Source organism: Oryzias latipes, chromosome 6 (genome assembly GCF_053564925.1).
Source record: "Oryzias latipes strain Hd-rR chromosome 6, Olatipes_Hd-rR_3.1".
NCBI classification, from domain to species: domain Eukaryota; kingdom Metazoa; phylum Chordata; class Actinopteri; order Beloniformes; family Adrianichthyidae; genus Oryzias; species Oryzias latipes.
In genome coordinates, this window is record NC_136242.1 from 16,620,213 (window position 1) to 16,635,337 (window position 15,125).

The 15,125-nt window shown below is 43.4% G+C and overlaps 1 protein-coding gene and 1 long non-coding RNA gene across 2 annotated transcripts; one reads left to right on the forward strand and one right to left on the reverse strand.

Moving 5' to 3' along the window:
• Window positions 1–638: 638 nt before the first annotated feature.
• LOC110015238 (uncharacterized) lies at window positions 639–1,417 on the reverse strand. The gene is made up of 3 exons (XR_002290392.3): window positions 1,280–1,417; window positions 907–983; window positions 639–804 (listed from the first exon to the last, which is right to left on the reverse strand). It is a non-coding gene; the product is annotated as an uncharacterized LOC110015238 (long non-coding RNA).
• Window positions 1,385–15,073, forward strand: dhtkd1 (dehydrogenase E1 and transketolase domain containing 1). Its single transcript, XM_023955684.2, has 17 exons — window positions 1,385–1,656; window positions 1,813–1,965; window positions 4,505–4,716; window positions 4,805–4,999; window positions 5,097–5,366; window positions 5,749–5,920; window positions 5,992–6,190; window positions 9,272–9,584; window positions 9,663–9,747; window positions 9,818–9,957; window positions 10,044–10,194; window positions 10,284–10,390; window positions 10,495–10,659; window positions 10,747–10,829; window positions 10,975–11,141; window positions 14,220–14,305; window positions 14,381–15,073. Exons 1-17 carry the CDS (start codon window positions 1,488–1,490, stop codon window positions 14,480–14,482), a joined length of 2,769 nt encoding a protein of 922 aa, XP_023811452.1. The 5' UTR covers window positions 1,385–1,487; the 3' UTR covers window positions 14,483–15,073.
• The last annotated feature ends 52 nt before the right edge of the window (window positions 15,074–15,125 follow it).

Genomic DNA, 15,125 nt, shown 5'->3' on the forward strand with positions numbered 1-15,125 from the left:
TTAAATACAGCATTAAACAAAAGTCCGCTGGATTAACTGCAGAAACATCTGTGTGAAACAGAGCAGATGTTGCAGGAAGAGTCATGTTGGAAACCAAAGGAGATATTTTGAAGAGTTTTCTTTGTTGAGATGAGAACATATTTATATGAATTTGATAAGTGATCAGGATGTTTTCTGTGAACTGTGTACTAAATAATAATGCAGACATGTCTTTTATTATAGTGTTTGTGGGGGGCTGGAAGCAAGTCATTGGGATGGTTAAAGAAAGGCAGAATATCATTTATTTTCTGTGGAAAACCATCCAAACTCCAGCACTGGAGTCACAGCATCACCTTGTGGGCCTGGTTTGTTTCTGCAATAATGAGGGGATAAAAGATGGTAAAATTTTAAGCACAAAGAAAATGAGCTTGGGCTAAAAGAACAATAGGAAAGTTTACATCATCTTTGAAAATCTATAAAAATGTTCTGGATGCTGCAGGGATAATCTGTGTGCTGAAGACTGCAGGTGATCTTGGAAGCCTTTGCAGGTCCGTTCAAAGGAGCTCATTTCCACCGATGGTGACTGGAAGACTTCCCAGGAGTTCAAATCAAGCTAAACTGTTCCCTCCCAATAATAATGATAGAAATGTTGACAAACCTTTACCAAATAAAAAAAAATCTTTATTTGCTTTTGGTGTGCTTTGTTAAATTCAGTGTTGACAAAACGTCCCAAATTAACCCCTATTAACGCCATCAGGTGAGTTCAGCCAGTTGGAAGTAGAGACACCTGAACCCACCAAACAGGAGGAAGCAGGACAGGAAGTGCTGCAAAATAGAAAGTGTGGTTTGAGCAGTGCCTGGACTTCATATTTTACCAGATCTCCTATTTTAATTTATATCTTCCCTCTAGCTTTAGAAAAAACATACTCTGGCGCAGCACCGTGACATCCCTTCCTCCCACTGATCACACCCTGATGTTGGATGGAATGCTGTTCTTTGTCCAGCTGGTACCCGTTTATCAGTATGTGGAGGAAAACAAAATCTCTACATGACATTCGATGGCAACATAAAAATAGCTTGTGGCATCAGAAGACAAAATGTTAAGTTTTATCTCATAACCTCTACAGATTTGGCACCATGAAAAACATGTATTGCCAAGAGTTATCATAAAAACATTCTAATAAACACATTGCTTTGCTGAATTTAACTGTGACATACATCCACCAGCTTGTGACAACAAATCAGGCGAAAGTATGTCTCTTTTCTAAAAAAAAAAACACCAGAAGAATAAAAAACTCACCGGGTTTTGTTATTGGATATGAATTATTTAAAAGAAATATTTCTTGGAACGCCCGTTCTTGTTATTGTACTCTTAAAAGCATCAACCAATCAGCTGTCGATGCGGCAATTCCTCCCTCCACGCCCCTCCCCCAACGGCAGTATGGCCGCCGTCCTCGGCTGCTCACTCCCGCGGTCACATGCGAGATTAAAGGGTTTGCCGCTCCAACATGTCCGCCGTGCTTCTGAAAGCCTCGCTGTGCAGAATACCCCCGCGCGTGGCTCGAAACGCTTTCGCCTGCGCTTATCACACCGAGAGGGGGGTGTACGGATACCGGCCGAAGCGGACCGGCGGGGACTCGGAGCCGCTCCGCGAGCGCCTCTCCGCGCTCAACCAAGGTCAGTGAAGGGTTAAGTGACAGCATGGAGCCGCTAGCAGCGCGTGCTGGTTAACGCGAATGACAGCGAGGGCTGCGCCGCGTGCCCCTTAGAAGTTCAAATCTAGTTCCATTGATCCGCGCGCTCGCTGAAGTTCCTGTGAACGTTTGTGCTCAGATCATGGGCTCGCTCGGCTGGTGGAGGCGTACCGAACACACGGACACAAAGCAGCGAAAATTAACCCCTTACTGCCCGACAAGCCCGTGGCTGACACGGTCCCGGAGATCAACATGCTGACCGACAGCGTGACGGGGACACTCCAAACCTCCGGTAAGAAGGAACACACGCACGCACGCGCTTCCATGACATCACAGATGGGTACTGACAACTTACACCTAAGGAACTTTTAGTAAAAAAAACATACTCCTAGCAGTACATACCCGTACCTTTACTTGAGTAGGTTAATAAACAAAAGTAGGATAATCTTTATTTTCCACTATTGGCTATAAATAGAAAAAAATATATATTTTATAAACAAACATAGATTTTAGGGATGCAAATAATCAGTGTTGGTAGATAATTGAATGGCGATGTAATAATCAAAGCATAACTACACATTTCTGTCAGGTTTTACTAGTTTTCCCTTATAACTTTCTAACTAACTAAGAGGAAATCGGTTCCCAGAAAATATTCCAAGTGCCATGTTTTGTAAATTGTTTATGTTCGTATTTTCTCCCTTTAAAGTCCCTCTCCGATCACCTTTTGATCCATTCTAAAAACGTTCCCACTGGTCTTTTAATTATGATCATTTTTAGTCCAAATCGGCATAAAAGTGTCGTTTTCTAGGACATCGTTTCTGCAGGAGTTCATCAAAAATGAACCTCCGAGTTGTGGGTGGTACTATTGGTGAAGGGTGAGCACCCCCCCTTCCTGTCACATCTGTTCACACTCTCCTGCTAGCTTACAGCCCAACCTAACATTACCCGTGCAACAGAAATTGTGAGCAGTATTGGAGCTTTCCAGCTGTACAGTTTTTAGCCAGGTGCCAGCTCAGACGAGGAAAATGAAGACGCACATGGATCTCGTCATCTACAAGTAGATTCATCAGAATTTGGGATGGGCCGATATTTCCCCTGCAACTGTGGCCGATAGCCAATATTTGCAGACACAAATACTTCAGTGTCTACAGCAACACAAATGTAGATTTCCTTTTTGTTTCTGTATTAGAAATGCACAACTTGTCTTTTACTGGACGTTCACATTGTACTTGACCTTTTAACAAACAGCAAAGGATCTCAAAGGAACAAGTTTCACTTTAAAACTTTCATATAAATATATCTGTAAACATTTATTGACTATTAGACATAACTGTAAACCATAAGCTCCCCATTGCCAGGGATGTATAGGAAGAACATGTATCCCTATCAAAAATAACATTTACCTCAAAACAGTCAATTACTGACTATGACTGTAAACATCAGCTTCCCAATCTATTAGGAACAAGTATACATTTTAAAAATAAGTGTTTCTTAAAACTGTCATAAGAATATCAGTAGATTTTTTTTAAATCTCAGACCGATACAGATAAAGTCAAATTATGCAAATATCGTCCGATATCGATACTGGCACCAATATATCGGCCGACCCTGATCAGAATGGAGCAGAGGGGGGAGCCTGCTGTTGTATTTTCTGCATCACAAATAAACTCTTTCTCCAGCTGCATTTTTCTCTGCTCCTGATTCACAACAATCTGAATGAAGAAACACTCAGAAATGTAATATTGAGTTTAATGTTCTTAATAAATGTCCTCCATCATGAGAAAAATGCCAGAAGAACATGTTAAAAAACACCAACAACTGTTTTATCAGAGTGGGTTTCCTGAAATACCTTACATTTGTTGATTATTCCTCTGTTTTCTCTTTAATTTTTTTAAACAATCAGTGAGTGAGATGTTTCAACTGTTACTCTGTACTTGTAGCATTACTTCACCTCCTGTTTTTTCATTTTTTTACGTTGAGTCATTTTTGGATTCTTTATGCATCTCTGCTGATTAATGTTTACCGAACTACACAAACTCCAAATGCAGAAGCAAAGTTGGGACCATAAGGACAGAAAACAGAAAGCAGCTTTTCCTGCTAATCAACCCAGAATGGTGGTGGAAAATCCACTCTGATGAAAATGGTGTTTTTTAGTGTTTTCTACTTGTTTTTGTGGCATTTTACTCGATCTCTGAGGCTCCGCCTTGTGCTCCGTGTGAGCGCCGCCCATTTCATGACAGAGAGTCGACCTCGGCAGCGTGTCTCCGTTTCGCCCACAAAAACAAACAACATGCGAACTTTTGGAAAGATGGATCTGCATAGTGTGCTTATAAAATGAAAGCGTTTTTTGCTGATCACCGCCACCTTTACTTGGAAAGTGTGTGTGTGTGTGTGTGTGTGGGTGTGTGTGTGTGTGTGTGTTAGCCTGGGGGCGGTGCTGGCAGCACAGACTCTTCCTGGAAGGGGCTGTTCCTCACTTTGTGACATCACAATGTGAGAACCCTCGTTTTCGTGGGTTGGGAGGGGCTGGGTTTTAGAGGAATACTCAGAAATGTGTGAATGGATCAAAATACTGCTTTGAAAGTCATTTATATTGAGGAATGAACAATAAAATACACCGCAAAAGCTCTGATAAAGTTGGTTTTGATTGATAAAGTTCCTTTAATGCAACCGTTAAACATTTTCACTTGACACCATTCATATGGTGAAAACCAGTTTGGATTGAAAATAGTAAAAACGAGTGGATGTTAGATTGATTTTGGACTGTGCATCCGATCATCATGACTTGTTGAGCCAAAGGTGTGGTGAACTCATCCAGTTTGCCTCCAAAGGTCTGCGGCACTTTGGAAAGTCTCAGGCTTTAGCGGAGGAGGTGCGGGCCTACCTGGAGAAGGCGTACTGTGGTCCCATGTCGGTGGAGACCGGCCAGCTGAGCAGCCTGGAGGAGAAGGAGTGGTTCTCAGATCGCTTTGAGGAGCTCAAGAGCATGACCTTTAGTCCAGAGGAGAGGCGGCAGCTGGCCAAGATCATGCTCGAGTCTCAGGTACCAAATTATTCCTTTGAAGAACCAAAAAAAAAAAAAAAAAAATCGAAGGAAGCATCAGTTTTAATGAAGCAAACTTCATCTGCAGGAATTTGACCACTTTTTGGCCACCAAGTTTGCCACTGTGAAGCGCTACGGAGGAGAAGGAGCAGAGAGCATGATGGGGTTTTTTCACGAACTTTTCCAGCAGGCAGCTAAAAGCGGAGTCACAGACGTTGTCCTGGGCATGCCTCACAGAGGCCGACTCAACCTGCTGACAGGCCTGCTGAGGTTCCCGCCAGAGGTCAGACGGCAGCAGTTCATACGTTTGAATTATTTACGTTGAAATCAGTTGCTAAAAGCAAAGGAAGCTGTTTCTTTAAGTCCATTTTACTCTTTAGCTCATGTTCAGAAAGATGCGTGGCCTCAGCGAGTTTCCTGAGACCTCGCCGGCCATCGGGGACGTCCTCTCCCATCTCACCTCCTCGGTGGAGTTGGATTTCGGAGCAGAGCGCCCGCTTCACGTTACCATGCTACCCAACCCGTCTCATCTGGAGGCCATCAACCCCGTGGCTCAGGGGAAAACCAGAGCCAGGCAGCAGCTCAGAAAAGAAGGAGACTATTCACCTGAAGACGACGCCCAGCCAGGAGACCAGGTCGTCTGTCTGCAGGTGCTCTGACCAAACTTTTAATGAAATCAGTTTTGTTGCCAGATGTGCAGAACTAAAAGGACCTCAAATAGAAACAAGCAGGCCCTCCACCTTTTAAATAGTGAAATCTACAAAACGTAAAAATCCTTTGAGTGCCCGTACCGGCCCGTCTGTCACTCAGTCCAGTTCTAATATACAGTCGATGTTCTTTATATGTTCTCAGCGATTTGGTTTAACAATAAATCTCCTTCCTCCTCGGCTGGGAAACTGATTCTAACATTTAACTGCATTTTTCTACCAGGAAAATCGCTATTTTTGGGAAAAACAAACACCTGTTCCATCAAAATCAGGATGTCACTTCCTCTAGTTTGTGTTGTGAGGTTTTCTTTCATCCTCTGCACAGGTCCACGGTGATGGGTCTTTTACGGGTCAGGGGATTGTTCCGGAGACTCTTACCCTCTCGAACCTTCCTCACTATAGAGTCGGAGGAAGCATACACCTCATAGTGAACAACCAAGTGGGTTATACCACTCCATCAGACAGGGGGAGGTCCTCTTTGTACTGCAGTGATGTTGGTACGTGCAGCTCTTCAGTCGCCTCTGCTGGATCCGTTCGTGTTTGAACCCGGAGTCTTTGACTGGTGCAGGAAAGATGGTGAACTGTGCCGTGATCCACGTCAACGGTGACCACGCAGAGGAGGTGCTGCGAGCCACTCGGCTGGCTGTGGACTACCAGCGGCGCTACAGGAAGGACGTCATCCTGGACCTGATCTGCTACCGTCAGTGGGGCCACAATGAGCTGGATGAGCCTTTCTTCACCAACCCGGCCATGTACAAGATCATTCGGTTAGTTCCACTCCTTTAATGATGCTACTACCAACTTTTGTCCAGGGAGTGCCTCGCCTTCCCGCAGCTGGGATAGGCTCCAGCAACTCCATGATCCCTAAAGGAGGTTGGAAAATTAATGGATAATTTTTACCAACTATAATACGTATTTTTCTGACGTATTTTGAGTATTTATCTCTTTGGAGCCCCTGACTTCTGTCCTCAAATTGGATTCAAACCTGGAAATGCCAAATGTTGCAGTTCCATTGAAAACCACAGGAGGCAGTGTACGGACCCCAATGTGCAACGCGAAGTTAAGTTTTCAAGATTTTTGTAATATCTTCAATTTCATATTATTACATTTTTGTTTGAAATGTCAACTATGATTAAAACATTATTGTTTTTTTTCTTAATTTTGTAAACTGAACTTCAGTCTAATTGTTTTTATGTATAAAGTAGTTTCATAGTTTCACTTTGACAATAAGGACCTTCACAAACACTTTACCCTGAAGATTTCTTGACTTTTGGTTACATTTTTTTTAGTCCAACATTATTGCGCATTTCAGACTGATAATTACATCACCTAAAGTGTAATTTTGACTATTTTCATGACCATAGGGTGCAGTTTCAGTTAAGGGTGCTTTTTCTGTATTTAACACATACAAAAGGCGCACCGGCTTTTAAGGTGCAGGCATTTTAAAGCATACCAGTAAATCATGCATTCTAGTGTGTGTTTTTAAAAAGGCAGCGGGAGCAAGACTGAGTTGGATTTTTTCAGTCATCAATCAGCATCCAAAAGTCCTCATCTTCTGTATCTGAAATGAACAGCCGGGCTAAATTCTATCAAACACGCCAGCTTCCCGTTCGTCTTTGTCAGATTCGTCTCGTTGGGGTGCGGCTCCTCATTAAGCACGCCGGCTTTTGCAAAAGCTCGAAAAACAGTGCAAGCGGACATGTGCTGAACCTTTCCTGCTTTGTTCTCTGACCGTGGTCGGAGGAGGCAGAGGAGATCTTCTCACAGAGGCTAAAGGTTGATCTTCCTCCGGGGTTCACCCCCCTTGTTTGGACCCTCAGAACCTCCAGAGCGTGTTAAGCCAAAGAACCAGTCTCAGTTCTTTTAGAGCAGGGGTGTCAAACTCATTTTCTGCTCCTGATCCTACACCTGGCTGTGGATCCTGTTTCCGGCTCGACTCGCACCCCCGACTGTCCCCCAAACTCCGGCTGGATGAAGCTCGTCTGGTGGACTTTAAATATGTAGTTGTAGAGTTAGATAAGTTAATTCTTCTCTAAATGTTGTGGTAAATGGCCTGTCTGTCCTGGGGGAGGATCCCTCCTTCATGTGGGCACCCCTGAGGTTTATTCGTTGTTTTCTGAATCTGTTTTTAGGAGTTTTTCCTTACCGCGAAGGGGGGTCTAAGGGTAGGGATGACCGTTCAGTTTTGTCTGTTTAGTTTGTTTATTATAGTAGGAGCCGGTTTAGCTCGTGCTGGTTTGCGGCGCCTTCCGTCCGTTCCCTTCTCTGCTTCTGTGCCGGTCCCAAGCCCGGTTAAATTGAGAGGGTTACGTCAGGAAGGGCATCCGGCGTAAAAACATTGCCAAGGTAATCATGCGACTCATCCTCGACGGAGAGGTTGTTTCGCTGTGGCGACCCCTGATGGGTAAAGCCGAAAGAGAAAGAAGAGTTAGTTCATGAGTGTATTCATGATCCTTTTGATTTTATGTTCAACTTTTTGTTGTGAATTTGGGCTAAACAAATAAAATTGAATTGAATTGAATTGAATTAGATTGAATTTTCACAGAGGGCCACATCAGTATAGTGGTTATCCACAAAGGGCCAGATATAACTTCTACATGTAACTAAACGTTATGACAAATAAATGTAAGTACTCCTTAATGTTAAATAACTCATTTATTTATTTATTATAATTTTTTTAATTGATAAATACAGTTGCATAGACAACACATATTTACTTGTTACTCTAGCATAAATCCTTTTAGATTTGATTCTGTCAGGTTAGGTTATACGGACAGTCTTTAAGCACTAATGTCTAGTTGCCCAATCCGATATTTTAAGTCCAATTCCCCCCAAATATGAATAAATACACACCTATTTTTTATTTTAAGAAATGACAAACTTTGATGCTCTCGCGGGCCACATAAAATGACATGGCGGGCCACATTTGGCCCGCGGGCCTTGGGTTTGACACGTGTTTTAGAGGAACTTACTTTATTACTTTTCTCAACTCCAAAACGACGACTGACTGCGTGTGTGGACACTCCCCCCCTCCCTTCCTGCACCACGCAAGCTCAGACACACCGGTTTTATCACACACACTCATACACAGTAGCCCAAGCATCTACAATCCATTCCCAAATTGAGGCGTCACTCGCCCGGCGCTGCCTCCCAGTCTTAGTAAAAGTGTGACAGCTTGCAGTTTCAGCTGTGCTTCATAAGTGTGTCTCTTTGAAGGCGGCATTTTCAGAGGTTCCAAAACCATGTTGTTCTGCATAATGCACATACATAGTCCTCACTTCCCTCCTTACAGTTCTCATGCTGTCCTCTCCTACGTCCTCTAAGTCACACAACAACACATTAGGCACACCGCACCATAGGGCCCACCGTACATTTGGGAGAAAATGTGAAAATGCAAGTCTTTTAAGTGCGGCCTATAGTCGTGACAGTACGGTATGCTATATTTTATAAAGGTTGCAAACACAGCATCAGCTATCTCGGACATCGCAAATATTTGTTCTAATTTTTCCTGGAACAGATTGCAAATACCCGCTTCGTTCGATCATGGTTACAGCCCTGCTCTTTACAGCTGTTGCTCAACAGTATGCAAAATGCGTACACAAGCATTCAAACGACCACTTTCAATGAAAGGTCTATATAAACACGCGGATATTCACAATTCCAAACTCCTGTTCACATGTTGCTATGCAAGTTTTTAAGTGAGGTTCATTCAGACCTCCTATAGGTTTATGGTTTAATGGGGAAGTTGGACTCCAGTTTCAGGTTTCTTCAGTGGAACTCTCCTGACCTAAGCGCTAAATTCCATCCTTACTTTGGCGCTAAATCATTTGCTTTTTCGACACTTTCAGATCCCGGAAGAGCATCCCCGACTCCTACTCAGAGCAGCTGATTTCAGAGGGCCAGATGTCCGAGGCCGAGCGAGACCAGATCAAATCCAGATACTACGGCATGCTCAACGACAAGCTGTCCAACATGACCCTCTACAGCCCGCCGCCCACCAACCTACAGGGACGCTGGGGCGATCTTGTGGAGCCACAAGCCAAAGTGACCACCTGGGACACGGGAGTCCCTGTTCCTCTGTTGCAGTTTGTCGGAGCCAAATCTGTGGACATTGCCGAGCACATCCAGATGCACAGCCACCTGGTGAAAACCCACGTGCAGGTGCTGCTTCTGCGGTTTTTGTCAGATGCTCCCAGGTTTCTGCAGCTTAAGGTTCTTCTCTTTGTTTGGTGAGCTCAGGCTCGACTGCAAAAGCTAGAGGAAGGAACCAAGCTGGACTGGTCCACAGCGGAGGCGCTGGCTTTTGGATCCCTTCTCTGCCAAGGTCTGTGCTCCTTCATACCCGCCCGGGTTCTTTGTAGAGGTTTCCTGTGAACCTCAACACCTTGTTGCAGGTTTCAATATTCGGATCAGTGGACAGGACGTTGGGAGAGGAACCTTCAGTCAGCGACATGCAATGGTTGTGTGCCAAGACACAAATGACACGTACATCCCCCTCAACCACATCAGCCCCCAGCAGACGGGGTATCTGGAGGTAACGCAAATAGATCTGTAAAAACCATCCACCTGGATGTCATTTAAGACCTCCTCATAATCCAGATTGTGTTGGGATGTTCTTAGGTGTGCAACAGCCCACTGTCTGAGGAGGCGGTGTTGGGGTTCGAGTATGGCATGAGCATTGCTCAGCCGAAGCTCCTGCCCATCTGGGAGGCTCAGTTTGGAGACTTCTTCAATGGAGCGCAGATCATCTTTGACACCTTCATCTCAGGAGGTGAACGTCTAATGCCTTGAGGCCAAAGAGGTTTTTTCTTCCCCCCCGTCTCTCAATTATTGCCATGTTTGGATGTGGGACTGTTGCAGGTGAAGCCAAGTGGCTGCTGCAGTGTGGGATGGTGATTCTGCTGCCTCATGGTTACGACGGAGCCGGACCCGAGCACTCGTCCTGTCGCATGGAGCGCTTCCTCCAGGTCTGTTGGGAGGGGGGGGCAGTATAACGGCGTTCATTGATCTTTTAAAGTAAGTGTTGAGCTTGTCATAGATCAAACCCTGATCAGGATTGTCTTGCGTCCAGCTGTGCGACAGCAAAGAGGAGGGTGTGGACAGCGACTGTGTGAACATGGCTGTGGTGAACCCCACCACACCCGCTCAGTACTTCCACCTGCTGAGGAGACAGATGATCCGAAACTTCCGCAAACCCCTCATCGTGGTGGGGCCCAAGACGCTGCTGCGATTTTCTGTATGTGATACAGACATCAGAGCCCAGACGCGTTCGACAACTCAATCCTCCCTCAATATTTTCCATTCACACCTGCTGTTCTTTCAGGGGGCAGTGTCCAGTCTGGCTGAATTGGCACCAGGAACCTGCTTCAGACCCGTGCTGGGAGACTCTTCGGTTTCAGCTGACAGGTGCTTGAGATATCTGGCCCTTAAGTTGGAAATATCTATATTTCTCTCTCTCTTTTTTTTTTTTTAGTTTTGGAATGATTGACATTTAATTTAATTGAGATGGTGCAGCTTTGTGAAACCATCTCATAGGTGTCATTTCTCTCAGTGTCCAGAAGGTGGTGCTGTGCTCTGGAAAGCATTACTACGCTCTGCTGAAGCAGAGAGACTCCTCTGCAGCCAACCAGAACACAGCGCTGATCCGTGTGGAGGAGCTGTGTCCATTTCCTTTGGAAGCTTTGCAACAGGAACTGAAAAAATACACCAACGCCAAAGGTAGTTTAATCCTACCCAGCATCCTCCTCAGTGCTGCTCTACAGCTTTCTGATGTTCTAAAGTTGGCCTGCCTTTCCCTCTGTAAAAAAACCAAACTTTATGACAAAGGCTTTCCTCTTGTGGAAGCTGTGGATGCCATCTTGCTGTGCGGGGGCATAAAACTGGCTCATGATGTCAGTGTGATGTCTGCTGTCTCTTTGTGTCCAAAGTTCCTCTTCCCGTTTTTCGCGCGGCCTCGGCCTCATTTTTTTTTGTCAGTTTCCCTTTTGTCACATGATGGAACAGGCGAGCCACTGTGACCCACACAGGGCTCCAGACTAACTTTTTTCACCAGGAGCACAGTGGCCCCTAACGGAAAATTTTAGGGGCACAACCAGAAAATTTAGGGGCGCATCCCGTAAATCAACATGCTAACCAAATCCACTAATTTCCACTGTATTACTAATAAATACTTTAATAATAGATGCAGAAATTACAATGTGCTGTTTCAAATTCAGTGTCACATTTTATTCTGCACTTTTGAAGATGCAACAACGAGGTAAACTGACAGGACCATCGCTGTCATGACAGTACAAATAAGTAAAGAAAACGGATGGGAATTTATCTTTGTGACACCAAATAGGTACAGCCAAGATGCACAATAAGTGTGTTTGAGATCACCCAGGTGAACTCAACGCTGCACAGATCACCTGGTGTGTGACATATATTTTTGTTTTTGCTCCAACATCAACTGTCAATCATCACAAAAATATTGCGAGAAAGGGGTGGGAGCAAGGGGCAAACCTACCCGGACACAGCTGGAAACTGAACTGACTGAAAGCTGCCCTACAGACTACAAAACAATGCATTATGGGACATGTGTCCTGATGGTTTTTGTAGTGAAGGGATTAATTAAAATAATTTAAAATACCAACTCGCGTCTCATTGATTATTTCATTGATCATTGACGTGCCCCTTCCACGTTTGATGTATAAAAAAATACGGAGGGTGGGGGAGGCAAATTTACTGGTCGCACATGTGCGACTGGATGTAAAATTCACTCGCACACTCTCAAATTTTGGTCGCAAAATGCGACCAATTGGTCGCAGTCTGGAGCCCTGGACCCAAGCAAAAGGGGAAAAGAAATAAAGAATTTTCCTGTTTTTGTTTTGGAAGAGGAAATAAATCCATAAAGAGGATAAACAGTAGATTTTTCGGAAGTTATTTTGATTTGGCATTTAAAGAATTTAAAAAAAAAACTCTAAGAGGCACCAATTCCCTGTGTTTTTTTTTTTTTGCTTTTTAGCCCATGATTATATCCATTATTCTAAAGTGCAGAGATGAACTCAGACAGTGTTAATACAGTTTTTGTGAATTGTAGATCCAATCTTTGAAGTTATTATCAGCTCAGGTGGAAAAGATCCCAGTTGCAGCGCTGCAACTGACATTAAAGCACCTCAGCAGGACAGGTGGCTGAAAAGATTGTGAGGCCCTGTGCTTTCTGTGGCGCCCACACATCCCCATAGCAGCCCACCCAAACCCCATACTAGACCTGCAATGCACTCATTAGAATCCCTGTCAAGACTTTGGAGCTGAGCTTTTCTCTTTTTCTCTTTTTCCATCAGAAATATATAAGCAGGGCGCACTGTGTGGTTCTCTTTAGGGATGCACAAAATATTTGGCAACCGGATGTATTGCTGCACGGTGGTGCAGTGGTTAGCGCTTTTGCCTCACAGCAAAAAGGCCCCTGGTTCAAGTCCCGGCTGGAGGACCTGAAACAGGGGACCTTTCTGTGTGGCGTTTACATGTTCTCCCCGTGCAATCGTAGGTTTTCTCTGGGGATTCCGCCTTCCTCCCACTGTCCAAAAACATGCTTCATTGGTTAATTGGTTACTCTAAATTGCCCCTGGGTGTGAATGTGAGTGTGTGTGGTTGTGGCCCTGCAACAGACTGGCGACCTGTCTAGGATGTCCCCCTGGCGATATGAGATCTGCAGTTTGCAGTGGCTAAAGAACTAAAAAGTCGGTTTCATCAACCCAAACATTCACCACACCCCAACACTCCTTCAGTTTCCAAAGTATTTGAAAGGATGAACAAATTAGAAAAGGATCCATGTTTTGTGTGATGGCATAGTCTTATAGAAATGAAATGCACCAGCACACTGATGTGATACAATATAAAAGAAACATTTGTTTGATTTGAATAAGTATTCGAGGCTATTACTGCAATATTTAAAAGCTAAAGAAAAACTCAACATCCTCATTTGATATTCTGTCACTATTCGATATTTGGCCAAGGATTTTAATTACGATTTGGCTTCGGCCAAGAATTTTCACTTTGGTGCTTCTCTAGCTGTCTTGATGGCTTTTAGGGAGGAACAACGTCATAGATGTTGCTTTTTCAAAATAAAAAAGTGTCTTTCTATTTTCATTATTTACACAATCTGACAATTCTATTTTCCTGAAGAATAAAACATGAAAAACTCTTCCTGAAGTATTGAGTCTCACGAAATGCTGAAGGTGTCTTATTTATTAAGTTTATGTAAAACCTTTCACAGACTAGGCTTGCTTGCCAAGTTTAAATAAAGCTAAGATGTTCTTTTTTTTAAATTTAATAACTTAAATCATATTTATAGTGGAGTCTGTGCATTATAAGGGGAGCATTATAATGAGATCCATAAGGAAAAAAAGCCTTTTAGACTCTGTAGGTTCTGGGGTGTGTTTCATCTCTCACTGGTAGGTTTACAGAACTTCTCTGACTGTTATTTTCATGTTTAACACTTCAGTGTATGATGATTGAACTATTGACAATTTAACTCCAAGAAAACCAAGTCACTACAACCCGTAAACAAACCCAATTAGTTTATTAAAGTGACATCTACTATATTCACCATCAAAATGCTCATTTTAATGTCTTTTCATTTGTGCTTCTGAAACTAACCGAGCATGCTCAGTGTCACTTTGACACTCTGTGGCATTCTGATTTGAGAATGTTCTGTTAAATAACAATACAGTATTTTAAAGTAACTTGTGCTAGTTTTGTTTTCTGTGACTAGCCTGCATTTTTTTTATTAAAGTTTAGTTCCCTGATTCTCCTCAGAGTTCATTTGGAGTCAGGAGGAACCACAGAACATGGGGCCCTGGTCTTTCGTGGCTCCGAGGTTTGAGAAGCAGCTGGCCTGCAAGGTAAGAACGAAAAAAAAAAAAACCTCAGTCAAAGCTGTATTTATTAAAACTGACCGTCTCCTTTATCGTCATCAGCTGCGGTTAGTGAGTCGACCTGCTCTGCCTGCCCCCGCTGTTGGCATCGGGACCCTCCATCACCAGCAGACAGAGGCCATCCTCAATGCTACTTTTTCCTGAGACTGTCAGACCAACCATCCAGAAAACTTTAAGCTCCTCCGTGTGTTTTTTTTTTTTTTTTCTGTGCTGCACATGTTGCTGCACGGCAGCTACAAACCACAGTTACATTCTGAGGATGTTTTGGTTCTGAAACACAACCAACAGTGACAACCTCATTAAATAACAGCTGTCATTTGGTTTGTCCTCTTGGAGCTAGATTTTAGTTTGGCATTAATGTATTTTAAAAATCAAGGTCTTAGTTCCTGTTAGACAGTTTAGAATTGTACAATCATTTGAAGGTACAGGCGCCTTAATGGAGGCCTTAGAAACACGATGTTTACAGCCTGGAAAATGCATTTGTGGCACTGGAGACCATAACTGCATGTGTGTTAGCTGTAAGACTGTGCTTTAAGAAACACTTTAATGTGCTCCTGCAGTCCACATAGTGTGACAAAAACATCACAAGACAGGCTAAAGTTTTCATATCTGTGATTGTTTACAGTGAATGAATGAAAATGAACACTTTGTCTTAAAAATTAAGACTTTTAACAGTTACAATAGTAAAATACTAGTGTAATTTAAGATGATCATAATAAATCTATTTTCACGTTTGAGCGTCTTGTTTACTGTGTAAATATAATATTAATATTATAATATTCTCTTT

Coding starts and splice junctions, on each gene's coding strand:
- dhtkd1 (XM_023955684.2), top strand. CDS start 1,488: ATGTCCGCCGTGCTTCTGAAAGCCTCGCTGTGCAGAATACCCCCGCGC. Junction 1,966..4,504: donor GGGGACACTCCAAACCTCCG/GTAAGAAGGAAC, acceptor TTGCCTCCAAAG/GTCTGCGGCACTTTGGAAAG. Junction 10,830..10,974: donor TCTTCGGTTTCAGCTGACAG/GTGCTTGAGATA, acceptor CATTTCTCTCAG/TGTCCAGAAGGTGGTGCTGT.